The sequence below is a fragment of the Panthera pardus genome, unplaced genomic scaffold, assembly GCF_024362965.1.
Source record: "Panthera pardus isolate Hobbes unplaced genomic scaffold, ASM2436296v1 HiC_scaffold_21, whole genome shotgun sequence".
NCBI classification, from domain to species: Eukaryota; Metazoa; Chordata; class Mammalia; order Carnivora; family Felidae; genus Panthera; species Panthera pardus.
The window spans coordinates 29,472,916-29,494,211 of NW_026526777.1; the positions used below are offsets into that span (position 1 = coordinate 29,472,916).

The 21,296-nt window shown below is 55.9% G+C and overlaps 1 protein-coding gene across 2 annotated transcripts; it reads right to left on the reverse strand.

Moving 5' to 3' along the window:
• Positions 1 to 383: 383 nt before the first annotated feature.
• On the reverse strand, positions 384 to 21,280 carry INAVA (innate immunity activator). Of its 2 annotated transcripts, none has more exons than XM_053909083.1 (10): positions 21,088 to 21,280; positions 14,720 to 14,868; positions 13,847 to 13,971; positions 13,218 to 13,334; positions 12,270 to 12,492; positions 7,763 to 7,816; positions 6,719 to 6,929; positions 6,321 to 6,494; positions 3,802 to 4,459; positions 384 to 2,321 (listed from the first exon to the last, which is right to left on the reverse strand). In XM_053909083.1, exons 1-10 carry the CDS (start codon positions 21,246 to 21,248, stop codon positions 2,229 to 2,231), a joined length of 1,965 nt encoding a protein of 654 aa, XP_053765058.1. In that variant the 5' UTR covers positions 21,249 to 21,280; the 3' UTR covers positions 384 to 2,228. The 2 variants fall into 2 exon arrangements, with proteins under 2 accessions (XP_053765058.1, XP_053765059.1); XM_053909084.1 differs by lacking the exon at positions 21,088 to 21,280 and adding an exon at positions 17,783 to 17,985.
• Positions 21,281 to 21,296: the final 16 nt, after the last annotated feature.

Sequence of the window (21,296 nt, forward strand, 5' to 3'; positions counted from 1 at the left end):
AACCTCCACTCTGGGCAGGCCAGAGCTCCTAGAACCGCTTCAAGGAACAGGAGACTCAGCCCCACTCATCGGCATCCACTGCCTAGCCTGGCCTGGGGGAAGCCTTCAGACTTCCTGGAGCGGAAGTCCCTGCCGTTGAGAAAGTGGCTCCCAGAGCCCATCTCCTCAGGCCCTGGAGACCTAAGGAGCTCTGGCAGGGACTGTTCCTCATTCCATCCTGCCAGGGAGCAGAGAACCTCTACCACCCCGGCCATCCCCCTGCTCCCCAGGGACCAGGCCAGACCCGCTGGAGACCAGGCGACTCTGCCTCCCTGGGCAGGCATCTTGAGGGCTGGGCAAAACCTCTGCTCAGAAAACTTGGCACAAAAGAACCTTTCATCAGCTCAGGCCAATCACAAAGAACAGACTTTATTGACATATTTGGCACTAAAACCCACACAGTTCCAGCCCCGCAGCCAAGTATGCAGCCACTTCGCAACTGCACCAGGCATTACACAGGACCAATAAGTTAACATAAAGGACCCTCATGTGGGGGGTGGGGGTGGGGGCGGTGCTGGGATGTCTCCTGGCTCAGCCTAGGAGCTCTGGGCTCCCAGGACACGGGGAGGGGAGATAGCTTTACACCAGGGACAGGCACTCAGAGATAAAATGGAAGAGAACAGCATCCGAACTAGGACATTCTAACATAATGGGGCCAGAGTCCACCCAAAAAGGAGGGAGCTGCAGTATGTGGTAAGAGGGCAGTGACAGAAATGCGGGTGCTTCCCCTCAGGCTCTCCTCTCCTCCCCCGGATTCCTGACAGGCCACCTAAGTTCCTCCCTCGGCACCCTTGTGCAGTTGGCTACACTGCCTTCTGTCCAGTGGGGAGAACTGTGTTTCTTTGGGGTCAGGCATCAAAGTGATTGGGGGTTTAAGCTGTATTTGTAGTTTCTGTCCAAGTCCAGGCCACTCAGAGGGGAAAGGGGTCTGCATGGGCAGAATCAGAATGCCGTTCTTCCTAACACCACCAAGCTTCAACTCTGTGCTTTCTCCTTGAGGCAGGAGATCTGAGTATGTGACCAGGCAGCAAAAAGGCCCTGGGACGAGAACCCAGAGACTATCGGATGGTCTTAGCACAGGAAGTGTCCAGGCCTGCTCAAGTCTTAGCAGATGGGATGATTAAGGAACACCCTTAAGAGTGAGTATTCCCATATTGGTAAAAACAAGGACTTGCCCTCTTTCAAGGAAATCCAGTCTCAAAAGCAGAAGCACAGCTGGGTGAGGGGTAAAAAGGACAGGGACCCCTACCCCCTCCTAGGAGAACATGCCACAACAGTGTGCCTCTCCAAAGATATCTGGAAGGTTTTCGTTTTTAGGACGATAATGAAAAGATGACAGAGAAATGGGTGGGGTTGCAAGCTCTCACGATGCCCAGAGACGGTGGTCAAAGCGTGGGCTGCTCTCCACCAAACACCACCACGGGCCAGCCCCCAGCCCGGGCCTCCTAATGCTACGGTCCGGTGAAGCCTCAAACGTAAGGCTCAGAGGTCTGGGTAGATGTGGGAGCCCACACGGCACAGAGAGCATATGGTGAGTGACTGGGGGCCCTCCAGAGGGGGTTATGGGGTGAGGAAAATAGGGCCCGGGAGACAATACTCCACCAGGATGTGTGGTCTTTAACCTACCACTTCGTGTGTGCATCACAGAGCACATTATAAAGGGGGAAGAAGATTCTCCCCCTGTCAGGCACCCCTACAGTACCCAGAGAGCTGGGAAATGGGGGTGGTGAGGCGCACTAGTGTGCCTCCAGCTGCAGTGAGACAGGAGCTGTTCTCCGGGGACGTGCTCTGAGCCAGAGAATAGTCTGTGAGGAATCCCGACGTGGCCCTCTCTGCTCCACGTGTCCCCTGCCACTTGTCTTGCAGAAGGAGACAAATGCTGTCAGTCAGACAGGCAATGCCTCAAGTCCAGTAGACCAAGCTCTGGGGAATAAAGCATCATCATATTATTGGGATCTTGAGGACAAATCACAATATAAATCCTAAGGCCAGGGTTTCTGAACAAAAGACATTAAAAAAAAAAAAAAAAAAAAAAAAGGCTCAGCTCCAGGTCATCGACCCGCGATGGGGTAAAGGAGCCGAAGAAGGCACTCGAGGCAGGGAGGTCTCGGCTCCAGCTCTGCTGTGGAACAGTCTTTTCCGGCAGCCAGGTCGAGGCATTCAGGGCACACGGTGACACCCGGCCTTGGTTACACCTGGCTGATGATCTCGCCATTCTCAGGCACAAAGACTTGCACAGGGGCCCCTTCGGGCGATCTCCGGGGCACATACACTGTGGTCACCTGCCGGGGTCAGGAAGAAAGGAGAGATCTGTAAGCAAACCAGGTAGAAATGTCAAACAGCAAACACAGGTACACCATCCCTTTCCCTTAAGGACACTGACTGGCAGCTACAGGGGCCCAGGCACTCAGCCCCTGCCTTTCCAGGAGGTTCTATGTCCCCCAGTGATCACCCTTTATCCATTTTCCACTCCACTTTCTTTGGGGTGTGCCAGGCGCCCTGCCCTCCTCCTCCCCGCATTTCCTGGGCTCACTTCTTGTCACCCTCCCTGTCTGGCAGGTTGGGATAGGCTGGGCCTGGGCTGAGGACAGGTCCAAGCTGGCAGGAAGGGAAAAGCAAAAGCACGTCAGCTGGAGGGTGCGGCCTGGGACCCAGGCCAGGCCGCTGCCAGGCCAGGATGCCAGCTGCAGCCCAGAGACCGGTGGGTGGGGGAGGGATGTGCAGCTGGGCCTGGTAGGGATCTTGGGTCTCAAAGAAGCAGCCTGTTGGTAACTTCTGGAGGCTGCAGAGCCCTCCATGCCAGGGAGAAAGAAGACAAGACGCATATGTGTTATCCCTACTTCCAGAAAGAAGAAACTGGGTCACTGAAACCAGAGTGGGCAGCCTTACCTCACGTCTACCTTACCAATCTGGTCCTTGGCGAATAAGAATCCCGCTTACTTATACTTACTCTACACTGTTCTGATCATTTTACACATAATAACTCATTTAAAGTTCATGGCCTTCTGACATAGTTGTCCAAACATTAATATCCCTTCCAGGGAGCAGGGCTGAGATTTGAAACCCCCCCCCCCCCCCACTGTGGCCTGGCTTGAGAGGCTGATAAGCCTGTGCACTTAACCATTAGCCACCCTGCTTCTCAGCCCTGCGGCCAGGAGGGCCGCTGGAGGGGACGTGGACCCACAGGCAATCACAGGTCCCGGCTTCTGCAAACACGTGTCCAGACTCTCCCTTTGTCCTGGGCCTTCACATCAGGAAACTTGGGGGTTAATTCGGATTGGACTTCTGCTTCTGAATACAGGCTTATCTGCTTTGCGGATCATCTGTGGAGCCCGTAAGGAAAAGAGTCCCCGCTCTCTTCCGGGATTACCTCCACCAGTGCGCGTGGGTGAGCGCTCTTGAGCTAGAGGCAAAATTGGGAGGTGCGTGGAGGGGGGGGGGGGTGTCACGAGTGCCTTCCAAAGCCAAGAAGAAAGGAGCCCGTAAGGAAAAGAGTCCCCGCTCTCTTCCAGGATTACCTCCACCAGTGCACGTGGGTGAGCGCTCTTGAGCCAGAGGCAAAATTGGGAGGTGCGTGGGGGGAGGGGGGGGGTGTCACGAGTGCCTTCCAAAGCCAAGAGGAAAGGTTCTGTGGCTTGTCCTTCCCAGCTGGGGACGGAGCGGCCACCAGCCTAGTGGCATCAAACCTCTCTACTCTGGGGCCCGCTAGAATCGCAGTCCGCCCCCAGCTGGAAGGCCCCGTGACCCCGGGGCCGCCCGTACCTGTGTCCGGGGAGCCGGGGCTCGCGCGAAGCCCTCTCTCCCGGGGGGCAGGCTCCGGACGCGGAAAGCCCCCTGGCGGTCCAGCGAGTGCGGGCGGCCGCTGCGGAGGCGCGCGCGCTCGTGCCACGACTTGAGCTCCTCGGACACGGCCGCCTTGCTGAGCGCGCGGCCCGCGGGGCTGTCCTTCAGGGAGGGCGTCCGCACCAGGCGGCCGCGGGAGGCCACCAGCCGCTGCCAGCGCAGCGCGGCCGCGTCCTCCTCGTAGGCGGGGCCCAGGGCGGCGCGGCCCAGCTCCCACTCGCCTGGCGGCGGCAGGTGGCTCTCGGCCACCAGCACGTAGCGCCCGGGCGGCGGCAGCAGCTTGGGGTAGTGCGCGCCGGCCGGGACCCAGGCCCCGCGGGGACGGGGCGGCTCGGGCGGGGACAGGGGCCGCAGGAAGGAGATGTCGGGGCTGCTGCTGCCCGGCGACGTGGGGTGCGAGATGCTGGAGACGTCGGAGCCGCTGTCCTCGGAGCAGGAGTGGTAGGCGGGGTGGGGCAGCGGGGGCTTGGTCGGGGGGAAGCAGGAGTCGGGCACCGTCACCGTGTAGTGAGTGGGGCGGCGGCGGGGGAAGGCGCTGCGGCCTCGGCCCTCGGGACCCGCCCGGAAGGAATCCATCCTGAGGGGGGGAAGGGGAGACGCACTGAGTCGGGGAGGCCGAATCTAGTCCTTTGGGCCTTGGGGGGGGGGGGGGGGGTGAAGATAAACAGGTGAGGCAGACGCTCTACAAACCTCCCCCACCCCCCTCCAGGAAGCATCCAGACGCCCTCCTGGCCTGGTGTGCCATTCAACGTATCCCTCCTGCTGCATTCACACTTCTGTGCTTTGTGCAAAGCGTGCCACGGCCACGTGGGCTATTTTCAGCTGCTTTAGGGACCCTGTGTTCAGCCACATGACACCCACAAAATCCGTGGTCAGGTATCTAAGCCGGACCTGTAAAGCTGTCATGTGGTAGAGACCGTGTGAAGGAAGTAGATGGCCATGCACAAGCCAAGGAGAAGCCTTAGAAGAAACCAACCCCACCCTGATCTTGAACTTCCAGCCTCCCGAACGGTGAGACCATAAATCCCTGTCATTAAGCCACCCACTCTGTGTCATGCTGTTCTGGCGGCGCCACCAAACTACCATAGGGGGACTGCACGCAGGTCGACCCTCCACAAGGGGGCAGCCCAAGACCCTCAGGGGCTGAAACCCAGCCCCTTTTCCCAGTTTGCACAAAGGCACTGTTTGTAAAATAGCCCTGGGAGTATGTCAAATATAAAATTCATGGCCTGACTTGAGAGCAGTTGTCCCAGGCTGCACCCAGTCCAGTGCTGCCTGATGAGTGAATTTAAACTGACAGAAGAGCCCAGCACTGGTGCCCAGGGCTTTCCGTGGGGTGTAGCTAACAGTGCCTTTCATAACGCTGTCACTGAAACTATCACCAAGAATACTGATAAAGCACTTGGAAAATAACATACAACTGACTCTCATTATTTGCAGATTCTGTATTTGCCAATCCCCCCCATAGTCAAAATGCATTTGTAGCCTCAAAGTCAACACGCACAATACTTTTGCAGTCATTTGTGGACGCACACACAGAATGGTGAAGACTTTGACATGCTCAATAGGCACATTCCCAGCCGAGACTGAACAAGGCAATGCTCTGACTTCTCGTTTCGGCTTTCGTACCATAAACGAGTATTCTTGCCACAGTCTATTTAGTGTCACGCGTTTCATATTCTTGTACTTTTTCTTGGTGACTTCACTGTTTAAAATGGCCCTAAGCATAGTGCTGAAGTGCTGTCTGGTGATCCTAAGGGCAGGAAGGCTATGAAGGTGCCTTCAGTAGAATATACATAGGAGATGAGTTTTATTCGGGCATGAGTGACAGTGCCATTGGCCAGTTCAATGTTAATGGGTCAACAGCATATATTAAATAAGGTGTCTTTCAACAGAAACACACATAAAACAAGGTTATGGACTGATCGACTGACAAAAACGTTGTGACCAGAAGCTCTCGAGAGCCTCACCCTGTGCTTTCCCTAGGAGCAATGGTTCAGTATTGCTACTTTACTGTCTGCGGTGACTTTATAGGATGCCAGACTCCCACAAATAATGAGAATCGACTGCACATCAATTGAGAGAGTGAATCATCCGCTGTCAGCGACCAGTAATACAACAATCTTAAACAGTTGCAAAAGTATCTACCAAGGCACATATTCTTGTGCCATAGGAGAATATAGGTTGGGGGGGGGGGGCGCGGAACTTGAATTGGGTTGTGCAGAAAACAGCTTGCTTCACAAGTGACTTGCCTCTGGTTTTGCTGATTGTGGCAAAGCCTCTATTGAGAGGTGCCCCAAGAAGGGATGGAGAAGCCACAGCACTAGCCATGTGTCACCCAGTCCCACCTGTATCCTAGAAGCCACCACCCTCCAAATGTAAGCTCTCAATAGTGGGTCTCGCCTCCCCCTGCATCTCTGGGGTGACCTGTCTCTTACCTCAGAGACTGCGCCTGGCCCCTCCTCCCCTGCATCTCAGGGGTGGCTGGGGCACTGGTGCGGCCCTGCCGCTGGCCAGGAACGCTGCGGATGGGAACCACATGGTAGGAGGCAGGCTCCAGCAGCCATAGGCTGGAGGCACCGGGCCCGTCCTGTGGCGTGGTGGCTGGGCTGCTGCAAAAGAATTAGGGACAGGTCAGCGGCAAGAATGCCTCCATTCAGGGCCTCAAGCTGTGCAGAGGAAGGGGGCACAGTGGAAGGGGGCCCCAAAACTCACACCTCTCACCATCACACAGTTAAGGAGAGGGGCAGTCTCCCACGCCTTGCCCTGCCTGTACCCCCCTGGCCAAGCACAGCTCCCACCCACTTCCAGCCCTCCCCTTCCTCCCCGTCCTGACCTGGACTCGCTGTTGGGTTCAGAAGATTTTCTGGGCTTCTCGTAGGGGTGGTCCAGGCTGGTCTCCTTCCAGGGACTGTTCTGGATGGGGGCCCGCTCCAGGCCCCCAGTCTCAGGTCCTGCTGGCTTCAGCCCCTCCAGGCTCTGGGGTGGGAGAGGCCGGGAAGGTGGAGCTGGGGACTCTGGGGGAGGTTTTGGCACTTGGGATTCCTCTGCGGGGAGTGAAAAGAAACCTGGTGAAGGCAGTGGCTAGGAAATCGGCCCAACAAGAACCTCCGTGGCCCACGCCTTGCTCTCCCTCCCACGGCTGCTTATCTGGCTGTTCCGGGCTGTGGCTCCAGGCCCAGATGCTCAAAAATGTTTTGTTCTCCTTTGGGACTTCCTCACCCATAGCTCTATTTTACACCTGCCTCCTTCAGGAAACCTCCCCAGATTGACTGCCTTTAGTTCACATCATTCCACCTTCTAACCTTTGCTCCTAGTATTATATCTGCAGCTACCTTTCCGCTTACCTAATTTTCTTGTTCATGCTGTGCCCAGGTGCACTATTTCCTTATTGACCTGGACACTCCCCTACATAGGACTGCGCTACCCTCTTGGTCCACCTTGACCCCCAGCATCCTTAAGGTTTATAAACAGGGTTCTTAATCGATGGACAGTGTTTCCTTCCCCAGTGCCATCCTCTATTCAAAGAGGGCAAGGATTGTGGCCAGATGGCTCTTAGGGTCCCAGGGCAAAGGCAGGGACCCCAGAGCCCATAGGCTCTGCTAGAATTCACCTTTTCCTTCCCTGTCAAAATGATTGAACTTCTAGAATGGCAAAGGGTCAGCACATCCCCACCCTCAAATGAATGTGTGCAAGGGCACATAGAAATTAGCATCAAGTAGGAGCAGAGACCTGGAGCCCAGCCCGGCACTCCTGCCTTCACTAGTTCAATAAATCTCCACTCCCCATTTGAAGTCCTCAGCAGTGAACTCTGCCAAAGCCCCACTGTCTTCCGTTATGAGCCCAATCCTGACAATAGGCCCTAAACTACCCCTCTCACCTTCCTCCAGGAGCAGCCCATCTGATAGAGAGCTGTCATCTGAGGCGCTGAGCTCTGGAAAAGTCAAAGAGGAGAGAAAGAGGTGAGGAAATCAACTCCTAGATCTGGCTTATCCGGCAGTATTGACCCCACCCCCCTTCCCGATAGCATCCCGTATCAGGAAATACCAACTGTGTACTAAATACTATGTTAGATATGAATTTATTACTCGGAAGTGGAAAAAAAAATCAGAAGCTAGGAGGAAACGGGAAGCCTGATTTCAATCCTAGCTCTTCCATTAGCTACACAACCTTGAATAAGCCATTGCAATGCTCTAGGCCTCAGTTTCCCTGTCTGTAAGAAAAAAAAAAAAAAAGCCAGGGCTTTTTCTGACAGGGTTTCCCAGCAGTGGAAGGGAAAGGCGAAGTGTCATTCTGGAAGGCCTTTGGGATGGAAATAATTTGCCTAATGTTTCTATAGTCTTCTGAGATCATGAATACAACTCAACTCAAAGACCCCAAATCTGAGAAGCCCTGCATTACCAGTACCAAGAGCAGCGCAAAGTGGCAGTTTGAGTTGTGGAGTTGTGGGATCAATTCACAGCGATCTGATTCTTCAATTGGTGATATGGCAAGTCACTTGCATGAAATGGGAGTGTGACATTTCTGCATGGCGCAACAGCAGCTGTGACCCAGGAAATCAGAGGGAACTTACATTTGCCATTGCCCTTGAACAAACTGAAACATTTAGACCCTGAGAATACTCTACTGACCTGGATGGAATTCACAAAGTATTTTCAACTATGTTTGATAACAATGATGAGGGGAAATTAACAATCGCCAATATTTCTGTTGTACCAGTAGTTTTCTAAGTACTTTATGTATATTAATTTATGTCATCATAACCACCGTGTAAGGTAAACACTATTATCATCATGTAACAGCTAAGAAAACCAAAGCTTGCAGGAACTGAGTAACATGGCTTAGGCCAATCCACCAAAAGGTGGATTGAGTCAGAATTCATACCCAGACAGTCTGACCAGAGTCTGGCTTGTCACCGCTACCTACCATTTATGGGTTCTCCTGTTAGCTAGCATCTAATGCATAAGTCATTATCCAGAAAGTTCTAAGACAGTTAAACAATTCCAGCCATCTTAAAATCCTTTGTACCAGGACTGGTAAACTACGGGCCCTTGGGCTGAATACAGTTAACTAACTGTTTTTATAAATAAAGTTTTATCGAAACACAGCTACAGATTTATTTACATAAGGTCTGGCTGCTTTTGCACCACAATGGCAGAGTTGAGTAGTTGTGACAGAGACCTTATAGCCCATGAGGCCTAAAATATCTACTGAGCCTCTATAGAAGTTTGTCAACCTTTGCTCCACAACTTAAATGAATTAAAAAAACTCTACCCAGGGTAGTTCTTAAACCACGTAGGGCATACTGCCCAAGGAGCTGGGCCGACTCCCAAGTAGCCAGCTAGGCCATGCTGTGCTTGGCTCGTACTAGCCTTTGCTTTGGGGTTCAAGTGAGGCTACACCCTTTTACTGAATTCTGGTTCTCTGCCTCTGATCTTTTACAAAACCTCGGAGAATAAAGAGTGTTCTTTTTTACAGATCTGTCAAGTTGAAGAATTTGTGGGACTGTTACTATCGTGGTCCCGTGATGCAGCTGGGGTTAGTGTCATGTGTTTTGGTTTGACTATATGATCTGGGAAGAGAGACATCATCTCCCATCATCCCTAATCTTCATAAAAACAAGCATGTCAGAGACTCATTGGCCAAACAAATGCAATGCAAAGAGGGTGATCTGGAGACCCGCTGCTTTTGTAGAGTTAAGACATGGAGGGAGCACATCTACCTGCCAGCCAAACACAGCGGTTCCCGAGGGCCGCTCACTGTCTCAGCCACACTGCCCCAACCCAGCCCCGGATCAACCTCACCCTGCCCTCAGTGCAGCACTGGCAGCTGGACCCCCCAGGTGAGGAGGTAACTACAGAGGTCACACCCACCAACTCTGCACATTCTCAAAGGCCGCACTGTTCAACGGGTCACCACTAGCTGCATGGGGGTTATGTTAATTAAAATAAAATAAAATTAAAAATTCAGTTCCTCGGTCAAACCAGGCACATTTCGTATACTCTAGCGGCTACTATAGACAGCACAGATATGGAACATTTCCATCACCGCAGAAATTCCAATAGACAGCATTGCTAAAGGAAGGTACTGTCAGTCCACAAACGCATTCCGAGCACCTACTAAAATTAGAGGTGTGTGTCATGGGGGCGTGGGGGGGATTTCTCATCAAATTCACTGTGGTGAATTAGTTTAACACCTGACTGCTCCCTGCCACCTGCAAGGTACTAGCTAATTACCCCCACTTGGCATAATTAGTAATTATCCTAAATTGAATAAGCCTTGTGTGGAGACCAAGGGGGCAGGGTGGCTTTTCCTTTTCTTTTTTTTTTCTGTTTGCTTTTTTTTCCTTTTTAATTCAAAACACCTCTCAGCTACTAACTAATTATTAATCCCTTTCTACTTCCTCCTTCTGGGGAAAGCACAGCTGGGCCGAGGAGCCAGAGAAGGAATCACTTGTCTAGAGCTGCTTCCTCCTGCGCTCCCAAGGCAGGACATCAGAACCCAGGACCTCAGGCCCACCGGCAAGACAGGGTTTGAAGGTGGAGGGTGCCGCGTCTTTTTCTCTGATCTGGAGGGTGAAAGGCGCCCGCTACCCCAGGTTTCTTCTCTACAGCTGAGTGCACCGAGGTTTCAGAACCGCCTGTCTCCCATGGAAGGTTAACGAAAGCCCCAGGCACATCCTGACCCGCTCATACCCCCAACGAGAAGCATCACTGGTCACAATGGCAGCAGCAGTGTGATATCCCCCCACACCCTCTGCCACCCCAACATCTGCAGGCTGCCGAGCAGTACGGGGCTGGAGAAGACACAGGAGGGGCTGAGGCAAACTGGGACAGGGGCACTTCTCACTCCCCCGCCGGCTCCCTACCAGCACAGTGCAGGTAAGCCCCTTAGGGACTTCCACACCCAAGTCAGTGGCTGCCTTTCAAGGCGGGGGCTCAAGTCCTGGGGATCCTGTCGGAGTGGAGGGAGGATGGAGAACTTCTTTTCCATCTGAGCCTGGGAGACCACGAGTATTGTCTTGCAGCCAGGCCAGAGCCAGTCGACCCAGAGAAGTCTGGCCATCTGAGCCTGGGTCAGGTGCACGGTCTCCTGGGTTTACTGGGTCAACTGTCACACAGAGGTACCTCCTCCCTCATTCTCTGCTTCTGCTGGAGGTGACCTGGGAGGTGTCTGGTCACACCCTTTCTCACCTACATCAGAGACAACGTGCGGCAGCGGGGACTCTGGAGACCTGTACTAGGAGCGTCCCCTTGCCCACAGCATGGGCCATTGGGCACGGGGGGGTTCTAAATACGAGCGTCCCCAACCAGAAGAGGAGAGCAGCCTCTGTGAAAAGCCAACCCAAGGTGCAGGGGTAGGAGCCGGAGGGTGTGGGAGAAGTAAACAATTCCCCAAGCCCAGACCAAGGCCTTGGTCTCCAGTTCCAAGGATGGCCCCAGGTCACCCCTCCCTTCTTCACCCCAGGTCCCTCCCCTACAACTGGGCCCCATGAGAGGCCAGGGGTTGAGGCAAGCGACGGGCATGATGCCCTGAGAAGTAGAAGGTAGGGCTGCGAGTGGACTTGACAAGCTGGGTTTGCGTCAGGAGAGGGCAAAGCCGGCACAACTGAGGGCTCAGAACCACTTGTTGGAAGGTAACCCGGGCTGGGTGCACCGGTGTCCAATAATGGCAGGTCCTGGGCAGGGACGACTTTGTAGGTGCCCCACAGCCCCAGGTCTCTGGGCCACGGGGCTCAGGGATGAGACTAGAGGCACAGTAAGAGCAAAGAGCAGAAGTGGAGGGATTCCCCTTGACCAGGGTGGTTCTAGATGCTTAAGGGATGGTGGGGTGTGGCACTGGTGGTGCTGGATTTCAACCTAAACATCCCACGAGTAGCCCTGGGTCCCTGAGCAGCCTCGCTCAGGCCGGGGGACAGCACGTCAGCTCAAGCCTCAGGCTCACGTCAGCCTCACGCTTCCTGACCATATAAGCCAGCCCCTGGGGCCTGGAGGGCAGGAGAGTGGACCTGGCGGCTGCATAGACCCTGGGAAGAAGCTTGAAGTCAGCCTGGGGAGCACCTTTCTGCCTAGAAGGCCTTCTTGAGGGCCGTGGGTTTTGAGGTGGACGTGGAAGGAATGGGATGCTTCCTAAGGAGATTGGGGGAGAGGGCCTCACGGGATGGAGAAGCCCTGGGCCACAGCTTGTCGGGGTTGCAGAGGGTCAGGATGGGGTAGAGGTGGACCGAGGAAGCAGGTTTCCCAGCTAAAGCCAATCTGGACTATTAAACACAGTGCTGGGCACGAAGGCGAATGCAGTGGCCCTGGGGCCATGCCACCTGCCATCCCACCTAAGCTCACACGAGGCCCGCGTGGCCCGGGACGGGACTCTCAGGGCGACCGGCTCACCTCGGCCCAGGGGCAGGGCAGCGGCGGGAGGGGGCCCACTGGTGCGCCGCTGCTCGCCCAGGCAGCGCTCCAGCTCCCTCAGCTTCTTCTCCTCCTGCAGCATGGCATGCTTCCGCTGCCGGCGGGCCTGCCTGCTGAGGTTCCCCTCCCGGCACAGGCGGCGGGCCGCTTCAGCGATCTGCAGCTGCAGGGCTAGCTCCCGCTCCAGGCCGCTCAGGGGGTCCTGAGGAGTGGGAGGGGCAGGGGGCTCAGTGGCCGTGGGGACCCAGGGAAGGGCCCCGACGGACCCCCAGGCCGGGAAGCAGACGGCAGCACGGGCGGCCCTGGGGCCCTGGGGCGGAAGGTGGAGCGGTGGGAGGTGCCCGAGAGCAAACTTGTGGGCCCGAAAAGCCGGCCTGGGGACCCACCCGCCAACCTGCCCACTGAGCCAGGCAGAGCGGGCACCAACGTGGGCCTCTCTCCCTCCTGACCCCAAGGGCTGGGCAGGTGAGCCCAGGGGACACTTGCCACCTTTCGCACCATGGGGAAGGGATCCCGGGGCCCGAGCCGCCCCCTCACCACCTGCCTTCCCCCGCTGAGAAAGAGGACAGCCCTAGGGGCTAGAATAACCTGTTTAAATGGGCCATTGCCTCCCTGGGCTGGTGGTTGAGCTCTTAACTGATCTTCTGCCTACTGGCCCAAACAAACCCAGGGTCCTCTCGTGAGTCCCCAGCTCTTACACACCTTCCCCATGGCCACTGGGCTACATGTGAGTGGGTGCCCCTCATCGACAAGGAGCCGAGCACCCTGACTGGGTGTGATGGCGGGGGGCGGGGGGTGGTGGAGATTGCCAAAAACCAGGAGAGGGCCCTGTGCCTCAGAAGCTGCCCCTCCAGATGGTGAGGACTTGGCTCAGGGATCAACATTTGGGGGGGGGGGGGTGAGAGACAGCCCCCTGAGGTGCCTCACCTCTCTGTGCAAGGCCCGCTCGTCCAGTTTATAAGCTGCTCCAATCCTGCGGCGGACCTTGGGGGCCTTTTCCCCTGGTTTGAGGGGATACTCGGCCGGCAAGACACCCGTCAGCTCCTGCAGTGGAAGCAACGTCAGCCAGGCCCCGCTCCAACTGCCCAGCCCTTGGCCAACCAAGCATAGCCGGTACCCCCCTTTGCCTGTGCCCACCCTTCCCCAGAGGCCCCTGCCCACTCCCCACCCCATCCCGTCCCCCAGGCCTGTCTCACTGGCCTCTTCAGGGCACCCTCCACATTCCCTCCTCTTTCCCTTCTACCTTCTGCTCACCCCCGCCAGAGATCTACTCTGGCCCTGGTTACATTCCCACAGGCACCTCTGTCAACTCCCTCTGTAGCCCCTCTGTCTTCCCCTCCCGTGTCTGGGGGCCCCACCTTGGCTACTTCCTTCGCTCAGGGCGGCTCAGGGCCCAGGTCAGGGACTCCAGGCACCACACCCCCACCTGATTTCCAGAACTCTCTCACAAACGGGGTTCCCTTCCCTCAGCCCAAACATCCCCAGATGTGGCTCTAGGGCTCCTCCGGTTAACCCCAAGTTATTGGGAGGAACCGGGGGCCGGCCGAGGCTCTCACCGCCTCCCTGAGGCAGAGTCTCTTCAGCTCCTCTAGGTGTGCCTCCAGCCGCTCTTCCAGGGCCCTCTGCTGCTTGCGCACCGCGTGGGTCAGCTCCTTCACCGGGGACACCGGGCTGTCAGGGCCTAGGGGGGCCGCAGGGCACTGGCTCAGGGAAGCCGAGGTGGGTAAGCCCCTCTCAGACACTCGTTAACTATCCCAGGCCCACACGTGTACACACACACACATACACACACACGCACAGCCTCATGCCTGCCCGCTGATCGCAGATCTCAGGTGCTGCGGCCTGTGTCATGACCACAAACACCACATCTCCTGGCTGTCCGAGGTGGCAACATGACAGCTCAAAAGGAAGGGCCGCCTCACCACGCCATCTGCAGGTGGTGGGAGGGCTACCCGGTCAGGGCTCCGTTCTCACCCTTCCCACCCTCCACCCACACAATTCACTGCTGCCTCCTCCTCCTTCTCCTTTCTCCCTCTCCCTCTCTCTTTTTCTCTCTCTCATTCACACACATGCTTCTTTCTTCTCTTCTGTCAGGACCAGACCAGGCCCACAGACTCAGGCCAACCAAAGAGACAGGACCTTTCCATCAGCCAGATAAGATTTTTCTACTTCTTAGTAATCACTAGGGCCAGAGTTGCAGAGACCTGTTCCAGATAGGATCACACCTCCAGGCCAGACCATCCAGGAAAACTGCAGTCCCTCTCGTATTTAGCCCCCAGCAGAGGCCTCTCCCACCCCTCCTGCCCTCCCCCTACTCCAGTCTTCCAGCTTCTCAGCCTGGCCGGCCCTGGGGCCTGGGGCCTGGGGCCTGGGGCCCCAGAGAGGCAGGGCAAGGGGGCCCACGTGGCGGGATTCCCCAAACCACTCACCAGACTGCAGGATGATGCCGCTGTCAGTGTCGCTGACCTCATCCTTACTCTCCATGGTGGATTTCTGGGAGGAGGGGGCACAGAGTAGGGAGGGGTGACACCGTTCCCAAGCTGAGCCAGGATGTGTCAGTGGCCTGCAGTTTCCCCAGCTTTTAAGAGAACAACAACAAAAAGATAGATGTGAAACCCCTTAGTTCCAAACAGAGCCTAAGGATCAGATATCTGAGGGCACGGGGAGTGGAAGTGAGGGCCATATTTCTGGAACAGTCTGGCCTGGGGTGTTCTCAGCTCTGGGGGTGCTACCGAGAAGGCTCTGTGGGCCTCACCAGCAAAGCCGCTCTCGGGGGCTCTCTGGGCCCACCCTAGCCTCCTGCCTCCTCCTTCTGAGAGGGGCCTCTCAGCCCAAGAGAGTCAACAGCAGTGGTGGCCACAGGGACCACTGAGACTGGGGACAAGGACAAGGAAAAGAGCAAGAAAGAGAATGAAAAGGAAAAAGATAAGAAAAAATGGGTGGGAGGACAAAGCAAGGAGGAAAGGAAAGCAGGAAGGGGAAGATGTCTTCTTGGGGCACAGCCGTCGATTGCCATGGGGCTGACTGTCCTCAGCCCGAGAACCCAGGAGGCATGAGACCCATCCCGCTGCCCCAGTGGGTGACAACACTTCAAAACTGGCTGGGCACTGGGTACCCACCCAAGCCTGTGCTCTCGGGTCCTCAAAGCCCAGGCTGCCCTGCCCTCTGGACCAGGGTATGCATCCAAAGGCAGGTGCCAGAGAGCTGTCCCAAAGTTCTGAAATAATTCTCAAGCCACTATGTCTAGGAGACCCCTCAAGGAGGAGTCAGCTGAGATCCCCTATCCCCCACAGCCAGAGGAGACCCGGCGTGTGTGTGTGTGTGTGTGTGTGTGTGTGTGTGTCAGGGTCACGGGGGAGGGGGAGGGGCTGTGTAACTAGAGTGGAAGCCGCCCGAGGACAAGAAGTCCACCCACTCCTCTATCTCCCTGGAGCACTTGGGTGGCACAGGTACAGTCTCAGCGTGTGTCGGCCCAGCTAGGGGTACCAGTCTCCAAAACAACACCTGCTCCTCACCGAGCCCACATCCCTGGGTCAGGGTCTCAGCTGGCCGCGGCCTGGTAGCTGTTGGCTGGAGCAGGGGTAGGGAGGGGCGGGAGGAGCCCAGGCAGGCCGTCTGGAAGGGGAGCCCAGCCACCTCCTCACTGAGTCAGCCCATTGAGCAACAGTCCAAAAGTCCTTCTGAGTTTCTGTCTGGAGCTTATCCTGCCTCCCCACGGCACAGGGCCACGGGGTGGAGGAGGTGGGCTCCACCCCTCTGCCACCAGCCAACAGCAGAGGCAAGTCAGCCCTGGGAAAGCCGATCACAGCGCAAGGCCCAGAGAGGGAGAAGGGACTTCGCACAGCCAGGTCCCCAGTAGGACCTCTGCCTCTCGAGACTGGAAGAGCAGGACCGATGGAGCGCTTTTATAGACCTCCATAAATGGCACAGCCCAGCGAAGTACCGTGGGCAATAGCAATAAAAAGGTGGCCCTGATAACAATATGTACCTGCACTGTGAAATTTCATTTTTCCCAGAAAGTCCAGAGAATAGATGATAGGATGAAAGAAAGAAAGAAAGAGAAAAAAGAAATGTTTACGTAGGGCCTTTGTAAACATGCCAAAGAGAGAGACCAGCCCGTGTTCTAGAAACCCAGAACAGGGTAATTAGTGTGAGAGTTACCTCTGCATGGCCCATCCCTCCCAAACCTTCATGCCCCCTGGAGATGAGAGCAGGACAGAGGGGCACGCGGCTCACCCACCTCCCACCCGCCGCAGGCAGCCTCTGACCTTCCCCAGAAGCCAGGGCCAGGGCCCGGGCCCAGCCAGAACTAGGAAGCAAGGGTGTCTCAGCTAGCACGGTGAGCGTTCTGCTTTGCACAAGGGAGGAGGTAATGTGGGAGAAAAGCCATGAATTAGTCACACTTGCTAATTAATTATTAACCACGAAGGAGTTGCCTTGGCAAGTTACGATAGCTCAGCCCCTGCTTTCCTCCTTGACTGGTGCGGTGTGTAGGGTTACGCGGACAGAGGGGTGGGTATGAGAGGAGAGCCCCCTTGGCACACCCCCTCTCCTCCAGTGTTCACCGCCAGGGTCAAGGGCACACGCTGCCAGGGTCTGATGCCGGGCACACTCTGGGCTAACTCACGGCTCCAAGCGACGCAAAGAACACAGGACCCAAAGTTGAGAGCTTCAAGTTGTAGTTCGGCTACTGCCTGTGTTGTCCTGAGAAAGTTACCTGGCCCGGCCAGCCTCCTTTCCTCGTGGACACAAAGACTAGACAGTGTCCAGGGAAGGCCCTTTCCAGCTCCCCGCTCAGAATCTGGACCTCTTGGACAATGCCGGGCTGAGCAGGAACCCCAAACAGCCATGTAGCAGTCGCCTTCATGTGCCCTGCCAAGGCAGCCCTCCTGGCCGTGGGGACCCTGCCCCGGGAGCCCAAGGGATCTGCTCAGCTCCCGCCTCCACCAGCACCACAGGAGTCCCTTGAGCCTTAGATATTTAAGGCATTGCTTTCAGATAAAGGCAGTTCAGGGAACATGCCCAACCCCTTCCCAACGCAGGAATCTCTCCCTGCCCTCCAGACCCTCAGCTCTAAGCGGCAAGCCCCAGGGCTGGGTCCTAAGAAGCAGTCCACCTGACTGAACAATGTCCCCAGGAAAAGGCAGACAGGAAAGAAGAGGCATAGAGGAAGGAAGGGAAACACCAGTGCTGTGTCCCTCAGGCTGAGCCACTGAGGACCCTCCTCGATCACCCGTGTGCCCCCAAAACCAGGTCCTGGGCCTCTCGCTTCTTCCTGTGGAGACGGACGCCTGGGGACTACAGCAAAACTGTAGCAAACCCACAGCAAGGGGCTCCTCATCTGGGCCCACCAGCACCCCCCTATCATCCCATGCCCCAGACACAAGGCGGAGGAGGAGGTGGTGACGAGGGCTACTACAGGGGCTCCCCCCACTCCCGGGCCGGCCTGCCCCCCAGCCCCAAAGACCTGTTCCACCCTGCCCTGCTCTCACCTGCTTCTGGGGTTTAGTCCAGGATTCCAGGAAACACCCCCGTTCCCAGGTCAGGGGGCCGAGGGGTGTCGCATGTCGCCTCAGGGTGTCCCAGGCCACTGGCCAGTCTCCCTTGTGCTCTCCTCTGACCTGGCTCCAGCTCTCTACTTGCCGCTGCCGATGGCCGCCCCTCCCTCTGGTCCCGCCTGCTGGCCTGGCTGCCTTTCCTCCTAGGCTGCCTGCCGGGCCAGGGGAACCAGGTTACTTGTTACGACTTGAGTCAGAGGGGAGGAGCAGGTGAGCAAGTCCTTCCCTGAACTAATCCTGCCGTGGCTGTTGCCAGCAGGCAGCTCCTGGGCCTCTACACTTCCGGGGGTGGGGTGAGGAGGGAGAGAGGGGCTCCCCGTGGAGGAACCCCAGAAGAAGGCAACGGGGGTCATGTCTTCATGGCCTCAAGGGACTCCAATGCAAAAGTGGTGAATGGTTAGGGCGCACAATTGCTCTCCTAACCCTTAGTCTCCCTAGCAAGGAGAGAGGTCAAGGCATTCGAGACCCCCAGAAGCAGGGTGAAAGGCCACTGTCCATGGGGAATACCAACAAGAAGTTGACAGAATGACAAGAATAGGTCATGACTCTTTCCATACACAGTCATGGAAAGCAAGGCCTGGGTTTTGTCTCTCCCAAATCAGGTTTAAGGAAATTTCAGGCAAGGCAGTAACTATGGAAGTCCGTATGGGAAGGCTCTAGGGTCCCTAAGAAAGCAAGAGTGGTCTCTCTTTTCATCCTACTCATTTCCTCCCAGGATCATCAAGGCCTATTTATTTCTTACATCCATCCCTCAACAGGGTCCACGGCGCACTAAGCTGAACCCCAGTCCTAGCCCCTACGCCACAGGAGAGCCACTGGACCCCAGGCTCTAAATCCACTCCCCAAACATGAGGGACCAGGGACCGAAACGGAACTTGTTTTCTACAGAAAACAAGCCTCCAGGTCTCCCACCCCACTGGTCCTCAGACAAACCCAAAACCATTTAGAATTCAGCCCACTTCATTGGGCGAAGCAAGGGCTAAGGCTACCTGTGGCTCCACGTGGAAAACACACAGACGTGATACAGATTAAGGACTACATCCCTCAAGGCTTACATCGCACCACCTCCCTTTCTCCCACTCTGATGTTCCCACTGTGTCCCTTCACGCTGGGGTATCAGCACCTCAGCATCTCTCTGGATTGCTCCCCTCTCCCAGCCCCATCTCCAAACGCCCTCCCCTTCCCCGTGGCTGGGCAGGTAGAAGTGTGCTCCACCAAGTGTCCCCTGTAGAGCAGAGCTGTGTCACCGACGGAGTTCCTGTCTGCCTTCTTCCCTTCACCTGCATCCCCCACAGTCCCTACACACATACCCAGCTCACCTTCGCATCCTATACACACCCTCTTTCCAAACAATGCTAGTCCCAGAGTCCTCCAGGCTGACCACTTCCTCCTCTCCCCAGGCTGAGGCTACGGGGGCCCCCCCCAACCGGGGGCAGACCCCTCCCATGATGTGGAGCCAGCTTTGGGTGTCCCAAAGAGCCTGCAGCCCTCCCCTCCCCCTATTGGCTTGTCACATTCTTCCAAAGAAGACAAACACAGAGAGATTGACTCTGAGTGGAACTAGTCCCCTTCTTCCACCTTGCCCATCCCCCAGCTCCAGGTGGGGGGTGTTGGAAATCTCTGGAACCAGCCCATGGCATGTTTTTTAATGCACAAAAAAGAAATGAAGAGAATCACCAGGAGAACGAATTATATTAAAATACAGTTCTAAAAACAAACACATAGTAATATATAATGCTTCTTTATTAATGTTAAACGGGATGTGGCAGTGGATAGTTTCATAGAAGCGATGAATGTAAACGGTGCTTCGAGACAGAACAACTGCGACGTGACCGTAAACTATCTGTGAATTCTATCAACGGCAAAGCCACAGCTACTGCCAATGGTTTCTTGCCTTCATGATTGAAGGCAATGCTAAATTTTTGTTAAAGGTTGGTGTGAAATAAAGATATTTCTTCCCACCTAAGTTCACAAACGCTCTGAATTCTATCCACAGATGCTTTGGTGCCCGGGACCCAGTGAAGAACCCCACTTTCAGGTAATCCCCCCTCTCTGAGTTCAGAGGAGAGAAATACAGATAATCAACTCACCGCATTGATCCTCTGGAATTTTTGTAAACCCCCTGCTCCCTCAAACTCACATGCAGCATTTCCTGACCCAGCAGAACGTGAGGTCTGGAATGCGACGAGCCAACCAATTCTCCCAAGAACCCTAGATCCAATGGGTTGGATCTCACTGTCTGCCAGGCCACTCAACGCAAAATACCAAAAGGGAGGTGGGTAGTACCCCCAGGAGCTGGCTGGGGTTCAGTGCCCTGCTGCCCGCTGGCCTAAGGGATCAGGGTTCTCAGATCAGTGCCCTGCCCCAACCCCCAGAGCATCAACACCCAGAGCACAAGTTGGTGAGGACGTGGAGTGTCCTTGAATAAAGTCAGACTACTTGGAATCTGATTGTTCAAAGGAGAAAAACTGCATCTCTTTAGGATTTTCACTTCCCAAGGAGAAGTGCTGCATCAGGAAACTTCCACACTCTGTGGCCATCCACTCCCACAGTTTCAAAAAGTTCCTTTAAGTTTCTTCTGCTACACGAGATTAGAAGTTCTTGAAAGCAAGAGCCTCATCTACCGTCATCACATTGCCTCCAGCACCCAGCAAAGAACAGTCTCAGGCACTCCTAAGATCCCACTTAATGAATTAACAGATCAATGGTCAGCCGCCGGAGCCAGCAGTGCAGAAAGAAGGGGAATAGCCCGGGACCCTCAAGGCGAAGGAGGGTGGAAGAGGGTCCCTCAACTGGTTTCTTTCTCCACTCTTCTCCGTCCCCACTGGGAAAGGTGTTCGCCTCCAGCAGGCGATGGTGGAGTGGGTTCTAGCCAGGAATGCGCCCTGAAACCAGACCTCTCGGCTTTCCTTAAAAAGCCCCTTTGTCCGGTCCACCCTGCTCCCCTCCCCCACCGCGCCCCTCCGCATCCAGGCGGCCCGAGACTTTGCTCCTTTTGTTTGGCTGCTTTCTGGCTTCCCGGAACCTGGCCAGGGGATCCACAGGCGTGGGGAAGGTCGAAGGAGAAGGGTTGAGGAGTCGGAAATGTGCACTTTGGGTAGGAACTTGAAATTCCCACCCCCTTTGTAAATCACTCCGTTCCTGGTAGGGCCAGCTCCGCTCAGGCCACGGACCACGGGTTCAGGAGCTTGAGCCCCCCAGTTCACCCGCGCTGCGTCCCCCTAAGTTTTCCCCCTTACCTGTCCCATGGAGCTCTGGCGCCGCCCGCCTGTCCCCGCGCCCCCCGTTCCTGCCTCGAAGCTTCAGGACCTGTTTGTCCAGGCCATCTTCTCTCTCCCCGACCCTCCTCCCGGCCTTCCCTCCCGGGAGGTATTTCATTTAACTTCGGCATTTGCAGCATCCCAAATGTTAAAGATCCCAAGACATCTGTCCCCTGGGGCATACCAAG